This window comes from Phyllobates terribilis, unplaced genomic scaffold, assembly GCF_046119375.1.
Source record: "Phyllobates terribilis strain yellow unplaced genomic scaffold, ASM4611937v1 Scaffold_1__5_contigs__length_1240528914, whole genome shotgun sequence".
In the NCBI taxonomy this organism is placed as follows: domain Eukaryota; kingdom Metazoa; phylum Chordata; class Amphibia; order Anura; family Dendrobatidae; genus Phyllobates; species Phyllobates terribilis.
In genome coordinates this window covers 1,045,100,989-1,045,121,927 of record NW_027362761.1, presented here as the reverse complement: position 1 = coordinate 1,045,121,927, position 20,939 = coordinate 1,045,100,989, and the positions used below count along the sequence as shown (strand labels likewise).

The 20,939-nt window shown below is 41.4% G+C and overlaps 1 protein-coding gene across 32 annotated transcripts in view; it reads left to right on the top strand.

Annotated features, from left to right (window-relative positions):
- The window catches only part of SORBS2 (sorbin and SH3 domain containing 2), a 417,459-nt gene that overhangs the window by 333,240 nt on the left and 63,280 nt on the right, over positions 1 to 20,939 (top strand). For 24 of the 32 annotated variants that reach the window (XM_073645333.1, XM_073645328.1, XM_073645327.1 and 21 more), the window contains 2 exons: positions 3,728 to 3,784; positions 15,456 to 15,499. In XM_073645333.1, coding sequence (XP_073501434.1) covers positions 3,728 to 3,784; positions 15,456 to 15,499 — 101 coding nt within the window. The remainder of the gene's footprint in view (positions 1 to 3,727; positions 3,785 to 15,455; positions 15,500 to 20,939) is intronic. The other 8 variants (XM_073645342.1, XM_073645350.1, XM_073645340.1 and 5 more) reach the window with 1 other exon arrangement.

Sequence of the window (20,939 nt, the reverse complement as noted above, 5' to 3'; positions counted from 1 at the left end):
AAATAGTCATAAAGGCAGTGAATCAAAACACTTTCTGCCAGGTTGCTCCACAGATTACAGTATATTGCTTGAGGTACTAACAGGAGGCACTTCATGACCATTTAACCACAAGTAAAGATTGTCCAAACAAAGGAATCCTTCTTTTAAATGAGTTTATGAGCCCCTATAAGAATGGCATCTTTAGTGTTCTAATTTCTGCCATCACTCTGCAGAAACTAACGTTTAATGAAATGTCCTAGTTAGCTCGCTCAGTGCTTGCTGTGGCCTAGAGGCTCAGTGCACCGTTCAGCTCACTGCTTTTGCAAAGCCCCTCCTCCCTCGCTTTTGATTGACAGTGCTGTCTTGTCTGTATTAAGTACTGTCTGCAGCGTAGGCTCAGACAAGTCAGGGAGTGCTGTCAATCACCAGTGAGGGAGGCGGGGGCATGCAAAACCAGTTTATATTTTCAAGTTTTACGTATCCACATGTATTACTAATTATGAAAACTGATACACCCTTTAAAAAAAAATAATCAGCTTTTGGAATCTGCAACAGCTGTAACAGAGAAGGGGGCTGGCTTGGCTAATTGAACTGAACTTGATGGTCAGGTCCATTCATTATATGCTGACACACAACGGGAAGAGCGATCTCTGTTTGTGTGTTGAAAGTGGGGTTGCTGGAATGCCGAAGTGACTACAATGTTCATACTTCAAGAGGGTGTCCAGTCTAAAATGAAAAGTCTGCAGTCACTCTGTGTAACTGTAGACTTTTGAATCCCTCCAAAATTCCCCCCAGGATGTTCCTGTTTCTGAGCCTGGAACGGTGGTGATGTATGCGATATGCATACTCCCGGGCAGAAGCCATCTAGTGGGCTCGGCCTCGCTCCATACAAGTGTATGGAGCAAGGGTGCGAACGTCTCGTGGGCGTGGCCATCTAATGGGCGTTACCTAGCTCAGTACCCTTGTATGGAGTGTGGCCACACCTACTAGATGGCTTCTTCCCGTGTGTGTGCATATCGCATACATCACCGCCATTCCCAGCTCAGTATCTTGTGAATCCTCACAGCGCAAGAACTGGGGAGGTTAAAAAGTCTGCAGTCACACAGAGTAACTGCAGACTTTTCATTTTAGACTGAACAACCCCTTTATTGTATAAGTGTAAGTTTAATTAGTTTTAATGTTAACATCTAAACTGCTTTTGATCTCACACTGCCTCCCTATTAAGGGTATTCTCTGACGTTTGAACAGTATTGCATGTATACTTAAAATCTCTACTTAATCAGGTCATCTAAGCTTTGAAAAACACATCTAAATTAGTGCTGATACAGGTGCATCTCAATAAATTAGAATATCGGATTTTAAAAACATTTTTCAAGCTGTTGTTATAAAGTATTCTAATTTACTGAGATAATGACTTTTGTGTTTTCGTTGGCTGTAAGCCATAATCATCAACATTAACAGAAATAAACACTTGAAATAGATCACTCTGTTTGTAATGACTCTATATAATATATGAGTTTCACTTTTTGTATTGAAGAACTGAAATAAATTAACTTTTTGATGATATTCTAATTTAGTGAGATGCACCTGTATGTCCTTGTGTTGTAGTAAGATGTCATTTGGTAACATACTGCCAAACAAATTCTCACACACGGATCATGAAAGAAAATATGAATCCACTCAGGTGTAGTTGCTTTTTTATAAATACATTTCCAGTTGACAAGTGGTGCTGCTGAAAATACCGCTTCTGCCTGTTTCCACTACTTTCTGACAGGGAGAAACTTATCACAAGCAGGAAGCAGGGTAGACAGGCAGAAGCGGTGTTAAGTAAAATAAACTGAGACTCTACTTGTGAAGCTGCATCACTTGGGATACACTGAGACTCTGCAGGGTAAGCCAGGGACAGCAGTTTTATGACACTGATCTATTACTGCTGCTATTAAATAGGAGCAGAGTAACTGCAATATAATACGATTATGCCCATCTGACTATAAAGAGCAAGAGTAATGTAGAACATATTAGGGGAACCATATCGGAGAAAAGGAATCAAGATGACGGACAAAATGGCACCTTAATTAAAACAGGTATACACAATGCATACACAAGGCCTTCCAATTTTTTTTCATAATAGCCTATGCTGCATTATATATTCAAAAATGCTACTTCTTTAACTCATACTGATCATCTGTCCATAAAATACATGTTAGTGCAGAGTAGCACATTGACAGGCAAGTTATCAGCTTTGTGTATCACAATACTTTTACAGTGGGCTGACATGCCACATTATTGTTTCTGCAATAAATGACTGCAGTGGCCAGATACTACATTGTACAGAATTTTGTGTGATTTAAAGATGTCCTAGCAATTTTGTTTTCCTCTATTTCCTCCAAAAAATATGTAATGTATTGAAGGTGGATTAAAACATTTACCGATCACAGTCTTCCCCGGTTTCCAGCACCCAACCGGTCCTTTTCTGGCTTACGTGCTCTGAAGTCTCACTCTTAGGCCACGGCCCCACTATCAGTATTTGGTCAGTATTCAGTCAGTATTTTTCTCAGGAGTGGGAGACAAAACCAGGTGAGGAACAATCAGAGAAAAGGTATAATAGAAACAAGTCTCCAATTCTGCATTTATCACCCACTCCTGGTTTTGGCTCCCACTCCTGAGAAAAAATACTGACCGAATACTGACCAAATACTGATAGTGGGGCTGTGGCCTTAATGTAAGTCTTGTTTTGAGTCTCTTAGACTTGCATTGGAAAATAAGCACCGTTCCGCACAGTATGAGCCAACAAAGCTGAAGAGCTTTCACATGAGCTGGAAGACAACCGGCGCAGAGCTGGAAACCGGAAGTATTCTACGTTCTGTAAGTATTTTAATACATTTGCACTAAACTACATACGGTACATAATTAGTACCGATCATGGAAAAAATTGCTGAGAATTCTTCATTCACACACTGTGGTTAAAAAACTATTTTAGGGCATGCTGTAGTCTCTCCTATACCATTTTTGTAGTGTTTATTTTTTCTATCAATTCAGTAAAAAAAAATATGAATTTCCTACTTCATGTGCATTTTTTATGTTTATTTTATTGAAGTCACAATGCAAGTTCCTATAGACTAATTTCCAGGAAAATTATTTATTTCGGGGCAGTAATGGTGCTGCGTTCTGGACTTGCTTATTGACCAATGAGAAAAGCTCATGATGGCTGATTGCTAACAGTCAGATCTTCTAAGGTTACTGTGGTATAATCCTCAGGGGTAAACGCTCAGTGCCATCACAACACATTATAAGTTCACAAATAATATGCCATTACATTTATTAGGACACATTTACTGACTAGTGTAGTATGTGTGGAAAGAGGTGCACAGGAGAAATGGTGCAAAATAGGGTGTTTACCGAGTGCTGGGACTGCATGTCTTCCTCTTGTCAATGTGTGGTGTTTTTGTGTTTTCTTTCCATTGCTAAATGCTTCTAGAGTGACTACCTGCATAGGACATCCGTGGCACTAACGTGTCCCCAGCACTCAGCAGACGTGTGCTTATTGCTTTGTGTGGCTTGCATGTAGATATTTCACAACCTTCCACTAATTTCTCTGTTTTTCCTCATGCCAGTAGTTTGCTTTCTTTACCTTTTGAAGCCTTTTTTTGGAAAAAAGTAACACCAACATTCTCCATCACTTTGGTAATGGTCTACTATCACGATTATCCATTTCACCTCTGCATTTCTGTTCTGTGTCTGCCGCCAGCCTCCTAAAAAACTATTGGATTATGTGCAGGAGAGTCCCCCTCGTGTGTCTACTGAGGTAAATCTTATTCATTGTTTGTATGGCCTTTGAAGTTCTTCATCTTTCTGTTTATGGGGACTTTAAAGGGTTTTTCCCATGAACAAAGTACATTTTAATAGATCTTGGAATTATAATAATTTCCACAATTGGATGTGTTTAAATAAAATGTTCCTGTGCTGAGATAATCTTATAAATGTGCCCCTGCTGTGTACTGTGTAATTGCCGTGTCTGACCGTACAGGGACATGGTCTGATCATACCACAGCTCCTGGGCGGGGAGTAAAAGAGTATACAGACATTACAGCAGGGGATCACAGCTGATTCTTTTTGTGAGGTAAAACTTGTTTTTGAGCAATGTTTTACCTCACTGAAAGAATCAGCTGTGATCCCCTGCTAATGTCTGTATTCTCTTTTTCTTCCTCCACTGCCCAGGAGCTGAGGTATGATCAGACCATGTTCCTGCACGGTCAGACACAGCCATTACACAGCACACAGCAGAGACACATTTATAAGATTATCTCAGCACAGGAACATTTTATTTTAACACATCCAATTGTGGAAATTATTATTATTCCAAGATCTAGTGATTAATATGTTGATTAAAATTCACTTTGTTAGTGGAAAACCCCTTTAAGCCTACACTCACAAGTAGAGGAAATGTTGATTTTCTGTTTGGATTAGTTAATGAAAAATCTGTGGCATAACGCAGTAGCAGCAAGATGGAAGGGGTTGTCTCATGCTCCCATTTTCTGGAGCACACTGCTGCTGTCTTCCACCTTCCTGCTGGTTGGGTGGTTGTGCGCTCCTAAAGATAGTCCAGCCAGCCGGCAGGGACACCGAGGCTGCTAGATTCAGCAACTTAGACAGGTTCAGAGCTGCGCTTTCAAGCTGTATAGCAAAGAGCTATACGAGAACGGTCGGCTCTGACGTGAATGGTAAACTTGGCCATACACTTCAGAATTAAAAATATCTCTGTTTTTTTGTCACAGGAGAATTTTTTTTTATAAGAGGTAAATTGCAAAGTTGCTTTCTTTACAGGTATTTTTCAATTTTACCCATTTAATAAAATGAGACATCCCCTTTAAGCAAACCTAATCCAATTCACTTAGGGTGAAAACGTATTTGTGTCTAAATTGACATGTGATGCTTCATTAATTTCACACATCAATTCTTTCTCTGGGTTCATTGCCAATTTGTTGCAAATATTTCTCATTGAGTTCAATGGGGAAGCGAAATTCTGCAATAACTGCGGATTATTGTGGATTTTGCTGCAGATTCCTCTTGGATATGCATCAAAATCTATAGGAGCTAAAAAAAAAAAATTAAAATAAAACCACTATACTTTTTTGTCTACCCGTTCTGATCCCCTGCTGGTCCCTGTACAACCTGGCCTGCAGTGACTTTTCGTCCTATAGGACTGCTGCTGCGGTTACATGGGACATATTGTACAGAGACCATGAAGGGAGCCTTGGAAGTGCCTTTGGAGTTGGGTATAGTGGTTTCTTTTTTCAACACACACTGCAATTCTCCGCAGGGAAATCGGCAGTAAAACCTTTACCAAAATTTGGATTATAAGCGCTGGGGATTGGTGTAGATATGCCTCTGTGGTGCAGAAATTTTCCGCAGCATTTCCTCTATGTGTAGACGTACTCTAAAGGGTGTTAAAGAGTAATCCTTTTCCATAACACTAGATTTACATACGAAATATACAAATGATTTTATTATTGTATATAATGTAGTTAATGGATCTTTTCTTCATAGCAACAAACACTTGTATTCATCTCACTCTTAGATCTGTGTAAATATGAATATACAGTACAGATATAATATATACACAGACCAAAAGTTTGGACACACCTTCTCATTTAAAGATTTTTCTGTATTTTCATGACTTTGAAAACTGTACATTCACACTGAAGGCATCAAAACTATGAATTAACACATGTGGAATTATATACTTAACAAAAAAGTGTGAAATAACTGAAAATATGTCTTATATTCTAGGTTCTTCAAAGTAGCCACCTTTTGCTTTGATGACTGCTTTGCACACTCTTGGGATTCTCTTGATGAGCTTCAAGAGGTAGTCACCGGAAATGGTTTTCACTTCACAGGTGTGCCCTGTCTGGTTTAATAAGTGGGATTTCTTGCCTTATAAATGGGATTGGGACCATCAGTTGTGTTGTGCAGAAATCAGGTGGATACACAGCTGATAGTCCTACTGAATAGACTGTTAGAATTTGTATTATGGCAAGAAAAAAGCAGCAAAGTAAAGAAAAACGAGTGGCCATCATTACTTTAATAAATTAAGGTCAGTCAGTCCGAAAAATTGGGCAAACTTTGAAAGTGTCCCCAAGTGCAGTTGCAAAAACCATCAAGCGCTACAAAGAAACTGGCTCACATGAGGACCGCCCCAGGAAAGGAAGACCAAGAGTCACCTCTGCTTCTGAGGATAAGTTTATCCAAGTCACCAGCCTCAGAAATCGCAGGTTAACAGCAGCTCAGATTAGAGACCAGGTCAATGCCACACAGAGTTCTAGCAGCAGACACATCTCTACAACAACTGTTAAGAGGAGACTTTGTGCAGCAGGCCTTCATGGTAAAATAGCTGCAAGGAAACCACTGCAAAGGACAGGCAACAAGCAGAAGAGACTTGTTTGGGCAAAAGAACACAAGGAATGGACATTAGACCAGTGGAAATCTGTGCTTTGGTCTAATGAGTCCAAATTTGAGATCTTTGGTTCCAACCACCGTGTCTTTGTGCGACACAGAAAAGGTGAACGGATGGACTCTACATGCCTGGTTCCCACTGTGAAGCATGGAGGAGGAGGTGTGATGGTGTGGGGGTGCTTTGCTGGTGACACTGTTGGGGATTTATTCAAAATTGAAAGCGTACTGAACCAGCATGGCTACCACAGTATCTTGCAGCGGCATGCTATTCCATCCGGTTTGCGTTTAGTTGGACCATCATTTATTTTTCAACAGGACAATGACCCCAAACACACCTCCAGGCTGTGTAAGGGCTATTTGACCAAGAAGGAGAGTGATGGGGTGCTACGCCAGATGACCTGGACTCCACAGTCACCAGACCTGAACCCAATTGAGATGGTTTGGGGTGAGCTGGAGCGCAGAGTGAAGGCAAAAGGGCCAACAAGTGCTAAGCATCTCTGGAAACTCCTTCAAGATTGTTGGAAGACCATTTCCGGTGACTACCTCTTGAAGCTCATCAAGAGAATGCCAAGAGTGTGCAAAACAGTCATCAAAGCAAAAGGTGGCTGCTTTGAAGAACCTAGAATATAAGACATATTTTCAGTTGTTTCACACTTTTTTGTTAAGTATATAATTCCACATGTGTTAATTCATAGTTTTGATACCTTCATTGTGAATGTACAAGTTTCATAGTCATGAAAATACAGAAAAATCTTTAAATGAGAAGGTGTGTCCAAACTTTTGGTCTGTACTGTACATAGCGAAGGAATTACATACAAAGTAGTAACTTGGCTGATGTGATTTTTACATCATTTTTATGAGAGCTCATGTGTTTTACTATTCAAAAGTATTTGGGGTATCTTTTTTGGGGTTATCTGAGGAATGGCAATATAGCTTTTGTTACCTATTTTTGTGCATTCTAATTATATAACATGAGTTTTCTTGTAAAGACAACCCCTTTTCAAAAAGAAGACCACCTTTCCCTTGCTGTGGTTGCAGGGGAAAAAAACAGCCAACCGTAATCTTTTCATTTGTTCTCTTGAGTAAGAAGACCACATTTTCAACTTTTTATGTGAATTTAAAGTAATTTATACAAAATCTGTCAGGTCAGATGACGCTATTAACATAAGACAGTGCTCAGCTACTGTATTGAAAGTGTGGCACCAGGGGAGAATAAATTATTTCTCCCCGGGGCCGGCAGCTTTCAGTCATAGAGTCCTGCCCGAAGCAATTGCAATCACCGCTCACAACACTGAGAGCTGCGGGTCGGACTGACAGCCCACTCTGCACCGACATACTGCTGAATTGGTTTTCTGTCAGATGCCGCTCACAATATAATAGGTGAAGACTGTAGCTGCGACGGCACACCTGTACGACTGAAAGCCGGCGGCTCCCGGGAGAAAAAGTTCATTTTCTCCCAAGTGCCGCACTTTCAGTTCAGCGGCCGAGCACCTTTATAATGCTATTAGCCTGCAGAGTAACACTATATCTGCAGATTGATAGTGTTATCCGACTTGACAAGTTCCCTTAAATGTGACTTTTTAGTTTCTGCAATTTCCTGCAAAATCCAGCGTATACTGAACATGAAATGTAGGCCATGGTCTTTTAATTTTACCTGTTGAAAAGAATGAAACATTATTATATTTTTTCTGACTGTCTTTTTTATAACATAGATGTTTTTACATAACCTAGAACATTTTGCGGACAGATAATAGTCCAAAAGTAAAATATGAGCAGCAGTCTTGTCAATGCATCGGCCTCCAACTTTTAGGGTGTAGTCACTATCTGTGTACATTATATTCCTTTGTGGACATTAAGACAGTTGATATCCCCTAAATTTTTAGTGTCTTTTTATGTCTTTATTTTTTTGCAGGGTTTTTTTCACATTCCAGCAAATTAGTCTGAAGGGTTCGCTTGTAATTGTTGAGCTTAAAGGCTGCAGAGTAAATTTAACCTAGTATGTCAAGTGAGCTGATAGACCAATCTACTATTATAAAGATGGTGGAACCACTAATGAATATTTTTGAGCATCCATTTGGATGCGATAGAAGGATGAAACTCTGGTCCGCAGCGTGCAAATTACTTGAAGAAAATCCCAATCTTGTAGTGCAGAATAGATTCATCAAATTCCTGCGCTAAAGAAACAAAAAATGAGTGTCTTAGTGCTTTTTATATTTTTTGTGCACCATATACTGTATATGTAAATGGTTAAACTAATATTTTTCTCCATATTGCAAAACAGTATATTAATAACAATCCCATATTTCTACCTTGAAGCTATTCTTTTTTAAGTTTGTTTGCTGTGCATTTAGCAGTTTTTTTTCATGCAGCAGCAGATACAACCTTCTCTTATCATTAATGCCACCTTTATATTATCTTTTATAAGTGATTATTATTCTAGAGTTACAGGGTGAATAAAACATAATGAAAGGTCAGGTGCTATTCATCGTCAGAATAATTTACAGTACATAGAATTCTCAATATCCAATAAGCAGATTGAAGGTTACACAACGCATTTCACTTATTATTCAGTAACCATTCAGTGAATCTAATCAGATATCAGTAACTGAGAATAGCCTGAACGTGTACCCCTGCCACTGAAAATGATTGTCCTTCCCTTAGTACATACATCTGGCAGGACAAGAACATAACATTTCACATAGATTATTTCAATCAGCAGTTTTATAATTTTTGCTGTTCTTAACAAATACTGCCACAAATAGCAGGAGCCATATGGAATTAGAGAGCATAGCTGCTGAAGGAAGAACATATGGAATTAGAGAGCATAGCTGCTGAAGGAAGAACATATGGAATTAGAGAGCATAGCTGCTGAAGGAAGAACATATGGAATTAGAGAGCATAGCTGCTGAAGGAAGAACATATGGAATTAGAGAGCATAGCTGCTGAAGGAAGAACATATGGAATTAGAGGGCATAGCTGCTGAAGGAATAACATGGAATTAGAGGGCATAGCTGCTGAAGGAATAACATATGGAATTAGAGAGCATAGCTGCTGAAGGAATAACATATGGAATTAGAGGGCATAGCTGCTGAAAGAATAACATATGGAATTAAAGAGCATAGCTGCTGAAGGAATAACATATGGAATTAGAGAGCATAGCTGCTGAAGGAATAACATATGGAATTAGAGAGCATAGCTGCTGAAGGAAGAACATATGGAATTAGAGGGCATAGCTGCTGAAGGAAGAACATATGGAATTAGAGAGCATAGCTGCTGAAGGAAGAACATATGGAATTAGAGAGCATAGCTGCTGAAGGAAGAACATATGGAATTAGAGGGCATAGCTGCTGAAGGAATAACATGGAATTAAAGAGCATAGCTGCTGAAGGAATAACATATGGAATTAGAGAGCATAGCTGCTGAAGGAATAACATATGGAATTAGAGAGCATAGCTGCTGAAGGAAGAACATATGGAATTAGAGAGCATAGCTGCTGAAGGAAGAACATATGGAATTAGAGAGCATAGCTGCTGAAGGAATAACATATGGAATTAGAGAGCATAGCTGCTGAAGGAAGAACATATGGAATTAGAGAGCATAGCTGCTGAAGGAAGAACATATGGAATTAGAGGGCATAGCTGCTGAAGGAATAACATATGGAATTAGAGAGCATAGCTGCTGAAGGAATAACATATGGAATTAGAGGGCATAGCTGCTGAAGGAAGAACATATGGAATTAGAGGGCATAGCTGCTGAAGGAATAACATATGGAATTAGAGGGCATAGCTGCTGAAGGAATAACATATGGAATTAGAGAGCATAGCTGCTGAAGGAATAACATGGAATTAGAGAGCATAGCTGCTGAAGGAAGAACATATGGAATTAGAGAGCATAGCTGCTGAAGGAATAACATATGGAATTAGAGGGCATAGCTGCTGAAGGAATAACATATGGAATTAGAGAGCATAGCTGCTGAAGGAATAACATATGGAATTAGAGAGCATAGCTGCTGAAGGAATAGCATATGGAATTAGAGAGCATAGCTGCTGAAGGAAGAACATATGGAATTAGAGAGCATAGCTGCTGAAGGAAGAACATATGGAATTAGAGGGCATAGCTGCTGAAGGAATAACATATGGAATTAGAGAGCATAGCTGCTGAAGGAATAGCATATGGAATTAGAGAGCATAGCTGCTGAAGGAAGAACATATGGAATTAGAGAGCATAGCTGCTGAAGGAATAACATATGGAATTAGAGGGCATAGCTGCTGAAGGAAGAACATATGGAATTAGAGGGCATAGCTGCTGAAGGAAGAACATATGGAATTAGAGAGCATAGCTGCTGAAGGAATAACATATGGAATTAGAGGGCATAGCTGCTGAAGGAATAACATATGGAATTAGATAGCATAGCTGCTGAAGGAATAACATGGAATTAGAGAGCATAGCTGCTGAAGGAAGAACATATGGAATTAGAGAGCATAGCTGCTGAAGGAATATTGCATTTCTTACCGTCCACCTAGGTTTCTGTTGACGGATTGTTGACAGGTTGAAAAGGAAACTGCTGAGAAAGTAAAATTTCCATGGATGTCCTGCTCAATTTCTCCCCATTTAAAATTCCCACGGATGCCTCTGCCGCCCTAGGAGTAATTTATTTAACATGAGTATAATAGGGTCTTTGTATGATATTGTATAATGTCATGTAAAGCACCTCCGAGCAGAGGATCAGTTCAGACTGATACTGTTATCTTTAGGGCTTATAGGCCGTTAGTATCCTGAAACTGCTCTCAATTGTATTATTTCTCCTCGCAGAGAGTGACGTGTTAAGCACGTCAGGTGAAGAGACTTTCAAAGCCGCAATGCTCCTCTGGGAAATATGCAAATTGTCTCTTCAAAGAGGAAGAGGACTAGAACTCTAGTGCCACCTACAGGAAGTAGCAATACTACAAGTCAATAGTGACCCTTTAACGAGCCTTATCACATGAATTAGGATAAAAAGCCAAGACCAGAAACTCAATTTGCAGACACTGTGTTTCGGGGTACTGCCCCTCGTCAGTGCAAAGTGTGAGTTCTGGTTTGGCTGGATGAAAGGTGTCAGACCGGTATCTAGGGGTAATATTTCTACTTAAGGAAAGTGACCTACTTCCTGTAGGTGGCACTAGAGTTCTAGTCCTCTTCCTCTCTGAAGAGACAATTTGCATATTTCCCAGAGGAGCATTGCGGCTTTAAAAGTCTCCTCACCTGACGTGCTTAACACGTCACTCTCCACAAGGTGAAATATTACCCAAAGATACCGGTCTGACGCCTCTCATCCAGGCACACCAGAACTCACACTTTGCACTGACGAGGGGCAGTACCCCAAAACACAATGTCTGAAAATTGAGTTTCTGGTATTGGCTTTTATCCTAAGTCATGTGATTAGGCTCATTAAAGGGTCACTATTGACTTTTAGGATTGCTACTTCCTGTAGGTGGCACTAGAGTTCTCTGAAGAGACAATTGTCCATTGTATTTAAAGTGAACCCATCAGCTTGGAAATGCAGTTCAAATCTGTGGGCAGCATGTTGTAGATCAGGCGGAGCTGAACAAATTGATAGGTTTATGGGAAATACAGTAACTCAGCATAAGGACAGGTGCAGATGGCTGTAGATTCTCTCTGAGAGAATGAGCCGATTATGGAAATGACACTCTGATCAAACTGTGATCAGTGTTTGATCCGATTCTCTCGGATGAGGAAAAGATGGAGAAAAAAATTCTTCTATCTTCTCCATTTTGTGAGTGCGCGGAAATCGGACTGCGCTCAGATATCATCTGAGCACAATACAATGGTTTCCATTAACTGATTGACTTGTATAGCTGAGTGCAATCCGATATTTTGTTGGACCGCACTCAGACCAAAAATAAGGAGCTCAATTAATAAAATCTATTATACTGAACCTTTCCCCCGCAACATGTATATTAATCTGTTCAGCTCCTCCTGCCTGCTCTATAACACTCTGCTGGCTCACCAGACTGCATGTTTAATATACCAGGTTGCCCTTAAAGGCAATGTCCACATTCACAACCTTTTTTCTAATGTCTCAATTAGTCTAGATCTGGGGCGAGGAACCTTCTTTCTGCCAAAGGCCATTTAGATATTCAAGCCATCCTTCGGGGGCCGTACAAATTGTACACTAACTCCTCCCTCAAAGTACGTCTTGACGTTGGCACTGGTGTCATGACGTAATCTTTCATTGCACGCTTCTCAGCGCTCAGTAGTGAACACTGCATGCGCTCACAGAGCAAGAAGAAGTTAAAAGGCCAGTAGCCATCAAAACACAGCTGCCGGCCCAAGCACTGTGGTCCCCAGGAATTTGCCCAGGGGCCGGACAAAAGGTCATCGAAGGCTGTAAATGGCCGGACGTTCCCCAACCTTGGTCTAGAACAGTGTTTCCCAAACCCCATCCTCACGGCCCCCACAGGTCATGTTTTCAGGATCTCCTTAGTATTGCACAGGTGAGAGAATTCCTGATGCCTTGATGATACTTCAGTCACCTGTGTAATACCAAGGAGATCCTGAAAACATGACCTGTTGGGGGCCGTGAGGATGGGGCTTGGGAAACGCTGGTCTAGATTGAAGAGTGAAGCAGATTTGCAATCCTTCCCGATTTCTTGCTAATTTGTGTCTTCAGGTCCTATGAAGGTGTGATCATTACCATGTTAACAAGCTACAAAAAAAACTTGGGTATAGTTTGATCTGGCAGTAATTCACTCTTCAGCTACTTGCAAACTAACTAATGTATGAAAGGAAGGATAAATAAAAGAGAGCCTCTTTGCAGGATCTGACTACACAAGGTTTGTTTGCAGTCTGTTGCCGTGGAGATGCACAGTGCATAGAACTATTTACAGACACAAGACTATTTCCAAAGTTGCTTTATTTTTCTGGCAAAAATTAAGAGACCACTGCACAGTTTTCTAAAAATCCCCATCTCTACATGTCTGACAGCCATTCCATTGCAGTGTCAGTTGAATTCCAACCACCGTCCACCTCATTCTACTTAATGTGCTTCTGATTAGGTGATCACCTGAACCAAATCTTATGCAACGAGGGAAAGTATAAAAAAAACTGCTGTGGTCTTCACAATCCTCTTGCAATAGGACAAGCTGGATGGCAAAACAAGTGCTAGGAATAGCCCAAAAGATATTTGAATGAAAAAAATAACTTTTAACCATGCCAAAGGAGTTGAAAAGAAAAGTCTTGAGTGAGGAAAAGAAGGGCTCAATTCTGGCTTTACTAGCAGGGGGATACGGTGAGCGTCATGTTGCCTATATCCTTAAAATTTCGAAGACGGCAGTCCATTACAACAAGGTCAAGCAGCAGACATTGGAGACTACAAAGCTACAGACCGGCAGAGGGCGAAAGCGACTCTCCACTGACCGGGATGACCGTCATCTTATTCAAATGTCACTCAGCAACCGCAGGATGACATCAAGTGACCTACAAAAGGAATGGCAAATGGCGGCTGGGGTGAAGTGCACGGCAAGAACCGTTCATAACAGGGTCCTAGAGGCAGGCCTCAAGTCATGTAAATCTAGAAAAAAGCCTTTCATCAATGAGAAGCAAAGGAGAACCAGGCTGAAGTTCACCAAAGACCATAAGGCTTGGACCATAGAGCACTGGAGTAAGGTAATCTTCTCTGATGAGTCTAATTTTCAGCTTTGCCCAACAGCTGGTCGGCTAATGGTTAGACAGAGACCTGGAGAGACATACAAGTCACAGTGTCTTGCACCCACTGTGAAATTTGGTGGAGGATCGGTGATGATCTGGGGATGCTTCAGCAAGGCTGGAATTGGGCTGGTTAATCTTTTTGAAGGACGTATGAATCAAGCCGCATACAAGGCTATCCTTGAAAAACACTTGCTTCCTTCTGCTCAGGCAATGTTCCCCAACTCTGAGGACTGGTTTTTCCAGCAGGACAAAGCCCCATGCCACACAGCTAGGTCAATCAATGTGTGGATGAAGGGGCAACACATCAAGACCCTGTCATGGCCAGCCCAATCTCCAGACCTGAACCCCATTGAAAACCTCTGGAATGTAATCAAGTGGAAGATGGATAGTCACAAGCCATCAAATAAAGAAGAACTGCTTACATTTTTGTGCCAGGAGTGGCATAAGGTCACCCAAAAAGTGTGAAAGACTGGTGGAAAGCAGCCAAGACGCATGAAAGCTGTGATTAAAAATCATGGTTATTCCACCAAATATTGATTTCTGAACTCTTCCTGAGTTAAAACACGAGTATTGTTGTTTCTAAATGAATAATAACTTGTTTTCTTTGCATAATTTGAGGTCTGAAAGAACTGTTTCTTTTTTATTATTTTGACAATTTCTCATTTGCTGCAAGTAAATACAAAATTTTTAGCTTTGATTTTCGGAGACATGTTGTCAGTAGTTTATACAATAAAACAACAATGTGCATTTTACTCAAAAATATACCTATAAAGAGAAAAATCAGAGAAAATGAAAATTTTTGCAGTGGTCTCGTAATTTTTGCCAGAGCTGTATATGCTGAAAGGATCAGAACGCTGCAGACTTTGCCAGTAAAGAAAATGACATATTTCCAGATCCCCCTGGAGTCATGGAAGGCTGAGATGTATGAAGCCTCAGTTTAAGCTCCTATGCCTTCCCATTCACTATATTTAACTGCATGATTTTGTCATTTTCCATGAGCAGCCAGTCTACAGCTGGCCCTTTCATCTCTATGTCCTTTCCTAACCCCACATTTCTGTCAAAGAGCATCATCTGAAGTGCCAAGCGTTACTGCTGCAGGCAGTCCTATATATGACTCCGCTTTATTTACCAGGACACCATGTTCTGGACAGCCTGATGGAAATGGTTTTATTACTTAGTTCTTAGATTAGTATTTTCTGAAATATTTGCGTTGATGCATTTTAAGCAGACAGATGGCTGTGAGGTACATAATATGTGTGTTTAAAATGTGTACAGTGTCTTCATTCATTCAATAATAGATTATTTTCTTCCTACAGACATCATTATACCAGCCATCTATAGGGAATGAAAGACCTTCCAGGTAATGTAACTGGAATGATTTTATACATACCCTCTACAAATTATTACCCATGTACACCCTTTAATCAGATGTACACAGACCGTAAAATCCTTTAAAGCGCACCTGTCAACAGGATTGTGCTTAGCAAACCACATTCACTGTCATGTGGGCGTCATTACACTGATTAATATGATACATTTGTTGATGAAATCCATCCAGTGGTTCTTTTATAATCTTTATTTTTGTTAGAACCTTGCTCTTAGGTTTTTTCCTTTGCTGGTCACATGACCTTGTTGGCCTATTTAATCCTGCTCCGCCCTTCTGGCTTTGCTGGACTTCATTGTATAACTACTTTCTAGCTAGCCTGTGCTCTGTATCTAACTCTGTTAGTTTGCTTGGTCTACGGACCTCTATGTTCTATATATTTTGTTTGTTCGTCTGTCTGCTACTATTTCTGTTAGGAGGTGTCCCATTTTCCTCCCAGTCCTTAGTACTTGTAGGGATTCCTTCCCCACATCTATAGGTCTCCGTACAGACTAGCTTAGGACTTTAGCAGGTCTGATCGCAGGATCAGGTCCCCTGTTACATCGTAGGGATTAAGCTGAGTTCTATCGTAGGGACAGATCTCCTCTCTTTCCTTAGCTCTGGTAGCAGAACATAACAGTAAGTCCAGCCTGCAAATTCTCTAAGGAAAGATTTTTCTGTTCCATCATGGTGTCGGTTCAGGATTTGGCTCATCGCCTGCAGGGACTCTCTCTGGAGGTGGCCGAGCTCCGTCAGCACGTGAGTAACTGTCCTGGAGCACATTTCTTGGAGCCTAAGGTATGTTTGCCGGATTTATTTTTTGGTGAACACCGAGAATTTTTTTCATTTAAAAATGCTTGCTTATTGTATTTTCGTTTGAGACCCAAGTCCTCTGGGGATGAATCCCAGCGCATAGGGTTCATAATGTCACTTTTGCGCAAAGAGCCTCAGGAGTGGGCCTTTTCTTTGCAACCTAGTGATACATGCTTCAGATCAGTGGATAGTTTTTTTTCTGCTTTGGGACTATTATATGATGATCCTGACCGTGTCGCATCAGCTGAGACTGAGTTGAGACGTTTGAAACAGGGATCAGGTAATGTGGAAAAATATTGTACTCATTTCTGTCGTTGGTCTACTCAAACAGGGTGGAACGATTCTGCTCTGAAAAGTCTATTTCTTGCTGGGCTCAATGAAAGGGTTAAAGACCTGCTAATTGCTTATCCTACACCTGAAGATTTGCAACAGGCTATGCAATTAGCTATACGGGTGGATAGGAGACTGCGTGCAAGGGTTAATGAGAGCAAATCCTCTGCTATGTCAGTTTCTGGTTATGAGAATGTGTGTACTAACAGTGGTGAACCGATGGAGATTGGATCGGTGGCACCTCGCTCTCAAGAAAAAGACCGTAGATTTTTTGAAGGCTTGTGTTTCTATTGCGGAAAATCTGGTCATTTGATTAAAGGCTGTGAGCTTCATATGAAGAAAGAAAAAAAAATGGTCAGTCATGCCCGTATTGCCTGTTTAAATTCCAAGGGTGTATTTTTAGCTGCTTCCACGATTGCTCAGGAAAAATTAATGGAATTTCGGGTGTTTGTTGATTGTGGGTCTACTCTGAATGTAATTGATGGGGGATTCTTGGAAAGACTCAATTTAAAACCCGAACCTTTATCATCCCCCATTGCTGTGGTTTCTGTGGATGGTTCCCCTTTGAAGAATATTACTCTCAAGGTCTGTGAATTTCCTCTCACTATTAATGGTGTTCACCATGAGAAATTGGATTTGGTAGTTTTGAATAACTTGCCTTCTCCAGTAATATTGGGATTGCCCTGGTTAAAATTTCACAATCCTGTACTGGATTGGTCTACCAGTGAAATTAAATCCTGGAGCCATAAATGTTATGACAAGTGTTGTAACGGGCGTATTGCAGCTTTGGATAGGGGAGAATTGCCTGTTCCTATTCAGGATTTTTGGAGAGTTTTTTCTGAGAAGGAATCGCAGGTTTTGCCTCCCCATAGAGACTATGATTGTTCTATTGAATTTGTCCCTGGAGCGACTCTTCCTAAAAGTCGTTTATTTAACCTTACTATTCCTGAGAGGAAGGCTTTGGAGGAATACATACAGACAAGTTTGGCCGCCGGTCACATTAGGCCTTCTAAGTCTCCTGTGGCGGTTGGATTTTTTTTTGTAAAAAAAAAGGACGGCGGTTTACGTCCTTGTCTGGATTTTCGTGAGATTAACAAAATTACTGTACGCAATCCTTACCCACTGCCATTGATTCCTGATCTGTTTAACCAGTTAATGGGGGCCAAGTGATTCTCTAAAATTGACCTTAAGGGGGCATACAATCTGTTGCGCATGAAGGAGGGTGACGAATGGAAGACTGCTTTTAACACTCCTGTGGGTCATTTTGAGAATCTGGTTATGCCTTTTGGTCTTACTAATGCTCCTGCATTTTTTCAGAATCTTATTAATGACATCCTTAGACCTTTGATCGGCAAAAATGTGGTTGTGTATTTGGATGACATTTTGATTTATTCGCCGGATCTGGAGTCTCATTGGCGGAGCGTACGTGAGGTATTACAGTTATTAATGGACAATTCGCTTTTTGCTAAGCTGGAGAAATGTGAGTTCGCTGTACAGAGAATTAGTTTTTTGGGTTACATTATCTCCAGCGATGGTTTTGAGATGGACCCGGTTAAAGTTCAAGCTGTACAGGAATGGCCTAGGCCTATTGGTTTGAAATCGATACAGAGGTTTTTAGGTTTCGCCAATTATTACAGAAAATTCATAAAAAAATTTTCTAGTATTGTCAAACCTCTGACCGATCTCACCAGGAAAGGTGCTGATGCGGTTCAGTGGTCTTCTGAGGCCATTGAAGCTTTTGTGTATCTCAAGGAGAGGTTCACCTCTGCTCCCATCCTTATGCAGCCTGATGTGACTAAGCCGTTTTTGGTTGAGGTTGATGCTTCCTCTGTGGGGGTTGGCGCAGTATTGTCTCAGGATAACGGGGATGGATTACATCCCTGTGCCTTTTTTTCAAAAAATTTTTCGGAGACTGAACTGAATTACGATATTGGTAATCGGGAATTATTGGCTATTAAACTCGCATTTGAACACTGGCGCCACTTCTTGGAAGGTGCGGAATTTCCCATTCAGGTTCTTACGGATCATAAAAATCTGATATATCTTGATGCTGCCAAGCGCCTGAATGCCCGTCAGGCTAGGTGGGCACTGTTTTTCTCGCGGTTTAATTTCTCCGTTACTTACATCCCTGGTACTAAGAATGTTAAGGCGGATGCCTTGTCTCGCAGTTTTTCTCCCATAGTCGGTGCTGAGAAAGAGGAGAACATTTTACAAGAAGGTGTTGTGATAGCTGCTTTGGACTCCGTTTTGGAAGATGAGATTCTTAAAGCACAGGAGAATGCCCCATCTAACACTCCTCATGGGAGGTTGTTTGTGCCTGGGACCTTTAGGAGAGATTTGTTTGTTGAGTGTCACGAGTCTCGGTTGGCAGGTCATCCCGGAATCTCTGAGACCAAGAGACTGGTGGGTCGCAGTTTTTGGTGGCCTGGATGGCAGAAGGAGGTCATTAAGTGGGTGCGTCAATGTACTATATGTGCTAGATCTAAGTCCTCACATACTCCTGCTGCGGGGTTGCTTTGTCCTTTGGAGGTTCCCAGTGCTCCTTGGACACATTTGGCTATGGACTTTATAACTGACCTTCCCCCCTCTGAGGGTTTTACTGTCATCTGGGTGGTCGTGGACCGTTTTAGCAAGATGTGTCACTTGGTTCCCTTCGTCAAACTGCCCTGCGCTAAAACTCTCGCTAAGGCCTTTGTCAAGGAAATTGTCAGACTTCATGGCGTTCCTACTGACATTGTTTCTGATAGGGGTCCTCAGTTCGTGGCTCGTTTTTGGCGTGCCTTTTGTGACAGGTTGGGAGTTCATTTGTCGTTCTCGTCCGGATATCATCCTGAATCTAATGGCCAGACAGAAAGGAAAAACCAGGATGTTGAGCAGTTCTTGAGTTGTTTTGTGGCAGACAATCAAGAGGGGTGGTCTGAGTTTCTGCCACTTGCTGAATTTGCTCTGAACAATCATACATCTTCTTCTGCTGGTTGTTCGCCTTTTTTTTGTTGTTCTGGGAGACATCCGTCGTTTGGGTCGTTCTCCAAGTTGGGATCTGCCGTGCCTGAGGAGGAGAATTTTTCCGGTGATTTGGAGAGAGTTTGGACGGATGTGCGTGGTAATCTTCAGGAGGCCAACAGAAAATCTAAAGACTACTTTGATAGGAAACGACAGGAGGTTTTGTTCGCTGTTGGTGACATGGTTTGGTTGTCCTCTAGGAATCTGCGGTTGAGGATTCCTTCTAAGAAATTGGGTCCCAAGTTTGTAGGGCCCTTTAAGGTGCTTCAGGTTGTCAACCAATCTGCTGTTAGGTTGGAGGTTCCTACCTCCTGGAGAATTAATCCGGTATTTCATGTCTCTCTGTTAAAAAAAGCTGTTGTGTCGGATGGTGACGCCTCTGCCTCTGTTCCTCCGGTGGTGGAGGACGGGGAATATGAAATTTCTCGTATCCTTAACTCTAGACGGTATAGAGGTAGTTTGCAGTATCTTGTGGCCTGGAAAGGTTTCGGACCCGAGGATAACTCTTGGGTGAGGTCAGATGATGTTTCCGCGTCCAGACTTATCAGAGCGTTTCACAGGAGATTTCCTGATAAGCCTGGTCCTAGGGGATCCGGAGGATCCTCTTAGAAGGGGGGGTACTGTTAGAACCTTGCTCTTAGGTTTTTTCCTTTGCTGGTCACATGACCTTGTTGGCCTATTTAATCCTGCTCCGCCCTTCTGGCTTTGCTGGACTTCATTGTATAACTACTTTCAAGCTAGCCTGTGCTCTGTATCTAACTCTGTTAGTTTGCTTGGTCTACGGACCTCTATGTTCTATATATTTTGTTTGTTCGTCTGTCTGCTACTATTTCTGTTAGGAGGTGTCCCATTTTCCTCCCAGTCCTTAGTACTTGTAGGGATTCCTTCCCCACATCTATAGGTCTCCGTACAGACTAGCTTAGGACTTTAGCAGGTCTGATCGCAGGATCAGGTTCCCTGTTACATCGTAGGGATTCAGCTGAGTTCTATCGTAGGGACAGATCTCCTCTCTTTCCTTAGCTCTGGTAGCAGAACATAACAATTTTCAGTTCTGCCATAATGATATGCTCGTGCTCTGGGGCGGGACTTTGGGGAGGGGCTTTATCTGGTGCTCTCATTATGTATGCCTATCTCTGGCCTCTTACAGGTCACTGTGCTTTCAGTGACCTGTCTACTGTTTTAAATATTGCCTGTGTAATTTCTCTGCCAATGTGAAATGTACATGTCCCAAAATGGTCGCCGACGCCCGCGCATGCGCAGTAGCGTCTCTCGGTTGCCGAGAGACGCTAAT